The sequence below is a fragment of the Schistocerca piceifrons genome, chromosome 8 (assembly GCF_021461385.2).
Source record: "Schistocerca piceifrons isolate TAMUIC-IGC-003096 chromosome 8, iqSchPice1.1, whole genome shotgun sequence".
NCBI classification, from domain to species: domain Eukaryota; kingdom Metazoa; phylum Arthropoda; class Insecta; order Orthoptera; family Acrididae; genus Schistocerca; species Schistocerca piceifrons.
Genome location: NC_060145.1, coordinates 58,218,850 through 58,225,829, shown reverse-complemented (window position 1 = coordinate 58,225,829; position 6,980 = coordinate 58,218,850). Strand labels below are relative to the sequence as shown.

The 6,980-nt window shown below is 37.2% G+C and overlaps 1 protein-coding gene across 1 annotated transcript; it reads left to right on the top strand.

The window, feature by feature from the left end:
- Nucleotides 1-4,479: 4,479 nt before the first annotated feature.
- On the top strand, nucleotides 4,480-6,679 carry LOC124711679 (protein lethal(2)essential for life-like). Its single transcript, XM_047241876.1, has 4 exons — nucleotides 4,480-4,523; nucleotides 4,947-5,165; nucleotides 5,325-5,546; nucleotides 6,365-6,679. Exons 2-4 carry the CDS (start codon nucleotides 4,947-4,949, stop codon nucleotides 6,470-6,472), a joined length of 549 nt encoding a protein of 182 aa, XP_047097832.1. The 5' UTR covers nucleotides 4,480-4,523; the 3' UTR covers nucleotides 6,473-6,679.
- Nucleotides 6,680-6,980: the final 301 nt, after the last annotated feature.

The following is a 6,980-nucleotide window of genomic DNA, read 5'->3' as shown; positions in this document are numbered from 1 at the left end:
TGATTAACCGATATGTGAGGCATACCAGTTTTATGGGGGACATCCTGTACTAGTAAAAATTCAGTGAAAATCAAAATTGGACTAACAAAATGTTCATGTTTTTATCACAACATAACATTATACGACTTCACAGTGCAAAGTATGAATATAGTGCCCAAAATAAAGCATACTACTCTGCAATGGGGTGGTCAATAGTAAAATGCACTTGCTTTAGTTTATGACACGAAGCCCAATGCCCCAAGATCCCTGTGCAAGTGACTTCTCTCTGGCACTTGAAGTCTGAAAGCAATGTTTACATATGGGAAATAAATAAAAACGTGTTGCTCCAGGCTAAGAGCTGCAACTACTGATTCCGTCACATCGACCAAGTCCTAGAAAGTTAGTCAAATTACATATTGATTGCAAACTTTTTTATTATTCATATGACCGGTTTCGGTTCATTCAGAACCATCTTCAGATCTGTAAAAATAATTATACTAATTTATAAACCGAAACCGGTCATATGAATAATAAAAAAGTTTGCAATCAAGACGGATTTAAAGTAACATTATAAAATCACTGATTGCTGTTATCCCATAAGACATTATGTCTGTTTTTGCATTCAATTTTCTTGTGAAGCAGAAAAGCAACACAAATGACACACCAGAGGTGACCAAGGACTGTTAAATCTACTGTAGCAACAGTAGTAATAGTAGTAGTAGTAGTAGTAGTAGTAGTAGTAGTACAAACATCCAGTCCATGTAGGTGTCTGAGACCTAGGACAACTGCTATGTGAACTGAGAATTTCTTATGGCATTCTGGGAGTAGAGGATGACACTGGAATAATATGCAAGTGGAAATATTCATCTCATTTACCAATACAAAAATACTGTCAAGAATTCAATCACAATGCATAGAACTGGTTCAGTTTTAGTGCCACAACCATCAAAAAATTAGTGCAGTGTAACAGAAGTGTGGGGAGCTAGTAACATGCTTAGTGTATCACAGGAAGAGCAAACATTAAAGTTAAGAACAAAAGCTACAATATTTCACCACAATGTTCAGTACGTAAAGAATAAAGCAGATGAATTATAGGTGATCCTGCAGTAATAAAAGCTAGATGTTCTAGTAGCAACACAACATGAGCTAAAAGAAAATCAGATATAATTCAACCTTAGTACTTTTTATAACTTTAGCCATGTGACAATCAGTAGTTTTGTAGAAAATTACATGAAGATGGTGGGGAGGGGTGCTACTTTCTTTAGCTATGTGTCAGCTTAACCCGTCAAAACCACCACAAAATATGCAACAGAAGTGAGCTTTGAAGCTACAGCAGTAGAAATAAAAATTACAGGGAAGATGTGCTGTGTGTAAAGGCCTGCACCAATCGCCAAGCAGTGAAATAACAACATTTTTTGAACAGCTACAAGGAACAATCCAAGAGCTTTCATAAAAATATGTTTATTTAATAATTATTGGGGATTTGAACAATAATTATTGGGGATTTGAACACAGATGTGCAGAATAATACAGACAACACAATGACACTACTGGACTCCATACTTACAACCTAAAAACCAAAATAGATAAGCCGACCAGAGTAACTCAACGTAGTGAAACAACTATTGATCACATAACAGCAAATATTCATTCATGCTGCTGTGACACACAGGTAACAAATTACACACTAGCAGACAATTTTGCAATAATTATAGACATAAAGACTGATGGAGATGAGCAGAGGATATAGGAGCAAAAAAGGCAGATTAACTCAAAAAACATAATTCAACTAAAAACGATGTTATTGGTAGAAAATGGGGAAGTAGTATATGCAAACAATATGCAATTACCAAATGGTACCAGGTTTTTTACTTTCTTTTATGTAAGACTGTGGCATAAAATATTCTGTACAAAATAAAAAAAAGAGTATTACTGTTGCACTTGAGGAAACAAGGGCATTATACATTATGACAGCTGTAGATAATGGGGAGAATTACTCAAAACACAATATGATTTCAATTTATTTTTGAAGCTATTACTGCTGTCATGTCAGACATTTTATTTCATCAAGTAATTTGTCGAAAATTTTTATAGCAGCCTATTTTGCCCCTTTCTGCACCAAAGATAGGTTAACTAAAGGACAGTGTAAGTCTTTCTTATTTCTGGTATTATAATCATGAATGTTACTTTTGTTTTTAAACTGGTCCATGTTGTGGAGAACAAATTTCATTAGCGAGTAAATGCACTGTGGTGTAGGTCCTCTAAGAATAGCAAACACCTTTAACAGATATTTAACTGCAGCAGATAAAGTAAATACAATGCAAAAAATTCCACATATCAGTTATCTCATTGCATTCATCCCAGCAACTGATACAAAAGTTTCCAATTTAGTAAACCAACTAGAAGTCAACCATTGATCTGGCTTAGGTTGTGTAACATCACATCTCATAAAGGACTGTAGGGGAAGTATACTAAAACCCTTAACATTTCCAGATTTGCTAAAAGCAAGGAAAGTAAAACCAGTATTTAAGAAAAGAAGCAGAGGTGAATTGTGAAACTATAGGCCAATATCTTGGATCTCAATTTTTGCAAAAATCTATGAAATGATGATAAAGAATACAACTGTAAGTCATTAAACACAACACAGTTTCAGAGAAGATCTAACTGAATACATTCAAAGTTCAATTCACAGGCAACAAAAGACCCACAGTAGCTTCATGGACCTATCTAAGGCAACTGGCTATGTGAATCATTCTAAGCTAATGAAGAAAAGGTATCAGTATGGAGTCCAAGAGAAATACTGTGACAAAATTACATCTTGCATTATGAATAGGCAACAGCATACAGAAATCATATGCGCTATTGTGTGAAATATAAATCAATAAATTACAGAACCGAGTTACAAACAATAATGATTGAAGCAGAAGAACTGATAGACATGGCATGCCACAATGTCCTGTCCTTGAACAAATACTATTTATTCTCTGCATAAATGATTTCCTACACTATATAAATCAGAAGCTAACAATGCATGCCGATGACACAACCAGTATACATGCAACTGAGACACAGGAGGAGCTTGAAAAGGAAGCACTCCCGAATATTGAAAATGCATATAAGTATCTAAAACAATAGTCTTTTTATAGAGCAGTATAAAACAGTGTGTCTAGTGTTTCAAACAAGTATGAGTGAAACACACTGGAGAGACAAAGACATTATGAGCACAATTTTTTTTTGGGAACGTTTAGAGAAGTATTTGACATTGTGTGGAACACATCCATGTAATGAGAAAAAATATAAATACACAGATTTTTCTCATGTGCAAAACAGAAAAAGTCATGAGTGATAAAGTTGTCAGAACAAAGTGTTCCCATATCTGGGCTACTCAATTTGCATATGCCTACAGGAATTGCACAAACAGGTTACTCGAAGAGAATATTTGAAGTTCAGATAACAGCAGTGAGGTGCATAATAAAGATACCACCCAGACAGTCGTGTAGACAAGCATTTATACACAACATTATGACATTGTACTCACTGTACAGACTAAGTATCTGAATAATAGGTCAGTGAGAGCAAATTACAAACGTGTACAAAAAGACTGCATAACCACGAAACAAGAGGAAAGGAACAATGAGGACTTCAGGAGCAGCAGGGAAAAGTTTATTTTTAAATTTTCAAAACTCGCTTAAAAAGAGTACCTCACATAGAAACTTATATTCAGTACGACTGAGTATTAAAAATGAAACTAAATATTGATATATTGTAACAGAAAGTATGGAATAACCATTTATGTGCCTATAAAATGGAATACTGTATTCTTTATTGTACTTATGTATGATTTAATGTTAACATGATAAATGCAGTTAGAGCGCAAATGTTACATCTGACGTAGTCTGCCCTCATACAAATTGTATGACGCACCCATCACTCCCAGCTACAAATTATCGGGTAGGTCCGATGCCAAAGCTAAATAAATAAACTGCTGATATCGGCCATAAAACAAATGTACAAATCTCGATCGCTGTCTTTAAATTACGATAGTGTCGTTTATTTCTGCCACAAAATTCATATAGGCAGCGTTTATGCTCCCACAAACGATTTTTAAGAGGATAATTTTTCAAAATTATACCACAACTTCTTGTGCAACGTGCAGCAATACAACACGCACCACATTACTTTGATAGGAAACACACACGAAATTGAGACACCGTAATACGTGTGCAAGTAACGACACGAAACTGCAGCTATGCGTTTGTGCCGTAAAGTGAAAGGCATGGGATTTGGCCTTAACAGTGTCTGCTTGATACTCGAAATATCTAGAACGCACGCGACAGTTATAGAAGTCGCTACCGTCCACTCCAGCGATCTCTGGTCGATTCCAAACGTGATAGTCACGTTCATTCTTACGATGTTGGTAGCACTGGCACCAGCCTATATAATCGTTGGCGCGGGCTCGAAGCGCACGATTTCCCGCCGTGTACGGAAAGTGTGCAAACTGAGCGAATCTTTCGAAGTTACAGCAGCACTTTCTTTCGTAAACGGTAAGTGCGCACATAGGATGTTGTGTTTGCTGCTTCCATGTAGTGACCTGCAGTTAATTAATGAAGTGATGTTGAACTCTTGCTGAGATCAAGTAGATTTTATTTGAGGTTGCGTGGATTATTTGACTACCGGGAGTGCTGGTAATTGTTATGCGCTGCCGTGATACTGTATTGGTTCTTTTTGTCACGTTTTGAAGTATTTTTATTTCTCCTACATAAGATACAGTAATATACCACTGGATTGTTCAAGAGGTGAATCACTAATTTTTGAGGCTGCACGTAATGTGCGGTTGGAGGAGATAAACATAGTTTACTGACGCGACATTTCCTTCGTAATTTCTTAAGCACTTCCGTGAATAGTTAAAGTAAGCTGGACTAGTTTAACTGCAAGACACAGTGATAGTGAATCATGTATTGTTGCAGATGGCTTTGACACCGCTGATCAGCCACTTGCTTGACGATGTCGACAGGCAGATGTCATTATTCGACCAAAATTTTGGCTTGGGTCTGACACATGACGATTTGCTTCTCCCTCGTCTGTCTGTCGTCCCTAGTCTTTCTGGATACTACAGACCATGGCGTCATTTGGCAGCTCGTAACTCCGGCGTATCTACCATTCAGAATAACAAAGATGGGTTTAAGGTAAGTGAAGGTCGCATACTAAATTTTAATCTAACACTGCTTATTAGCTGTTAATAACGTCAAAGAAAAAAGCAATTTTGCTAGTTCTGGAGTTTATGGGGAGATCACCACTGAAAATAGCTTATGTTAGCCGAACTTATGGTACCGTTTTCGTTGCAGGTCAATTTAGACGTCCAGCAGTTTAAACCGGAGGAGCTGACGGTAAAAGTGGTGGGAGACAGTGTGGTGGTAGAGGCAAAACATGAAGAGCGTAAAGATGAGCACGGATACATCTCGCGCCAGATGCAGCGTCGCTATTTGCTGCCGAAGGACGTCGTGACTGACCAGGTGCAGACGCAACTATCATCAGACGGCGTCCTCACCATCTCGGCACCAAAGAAGGTACGTATCAGAAAATGTTACTGACCTTCCAGTAGTTGTAGAGCCTATATTACGTTACAAAACTTGGTAGGATGTCCTTCACACAATATAGGTGTGGGATGATAACCAGCAATGATTTGTGCATCATTATTGAAGGCCCAGTCAATAAGATTATGCCCAGAAGAAACAGCAAAATTTGGTTACTGTGCAGCAATTCTTTTTGAGAGTCGGCTGATCTTGATTACAAATCTGTAACGGGAAAAATTGTTTGTAAGCTGCATCGGGATTTGCAAGTAATTTGTAATTTGCAAACAATATTCTTCTCAAAGTAATAAGCTTTGTGAAAGGCTGCTCAAAAGAAGTTAGGCTAGGCACAGTGCACTTTCAGCACTTTCATCTACAGTGTTGTGGTCCTTATTGGGACCCATGCTAATCATACCGAATATCAGACTTTAAATGAGCACAATGAGAAGTAAGATTTGTCAAAGGTAACTGTGTCTTACTGTCCCTGGCACAGTAACTATAGGAAGTGTCACGGATTCAGCAAACCTCTGTAGGACTGAAACTGCTACATATAGTTGGGCATTTGTATTGTAGGTAAAAGAAAGATGGAATGGAACTGTTTGCCCCTGAGCTAAGAAACATAAATTCTTCACAAGGAGGGTCATGACTGGGTGCAGCTAGTGATAAGTTAAAAAAAGTGTTGCGAAGCATTTCAGTATGTGTAGAATCAGTGTATTGCATACAGCATTGCTGTGTAACTTTGCAAGCTAATCACAATAAAGAAAATATCATATGGTAGTGATATCTGGGAACTCATTTGACTCTTTGTTTTTCAGGCTCTCCCTCCAGCAGAGGGCAGTGAGCGTGTAGTACAAATTGTGCAAACAGGTGTTCCAGCTGTTACCAACCAGCAACAGCAGGGAGGAGAGAAGATGGAGCAGTGAAATCTTCATCATTGATGTGCAAACTAAATTTTGTGTTGTTGTATTGATTGGTTATTTCTTTGTCATTATGTTTTTCCTCCAAGAAATTTAACATTTCCCTTTTCTGTCTCTCGTAAGCTTTACATATGTCAAAGATAGCATTTAATGACTTGAAAATTAATTTAAATGTAAGGCTATTTCATACAAGTTATCAGGAATGTCTTGTGATAATTATTCATCACTAGAAACGGAACACAATATAAGACTGATCATATTTGTGTTGTGAAATGGTAAATAAACATTGTGTATGGTAACTGTTTTGTCATTATTGCCTTCCATCCTATGACAGTCAAACAGTTCTTATGCAATACTCGGTGTGATTTGATGTCACACTGAATGAGTGCATTGCTGTGGCGTTTACAAGAATCCTAGGCTATTGCACAGGCTTTTTTGTAAACCTGTTTACAATTTCACAGTTGATATGGCACTGTTTTTGTGGAAGTTGACTAGCAAAACTATTTAAAGAAGT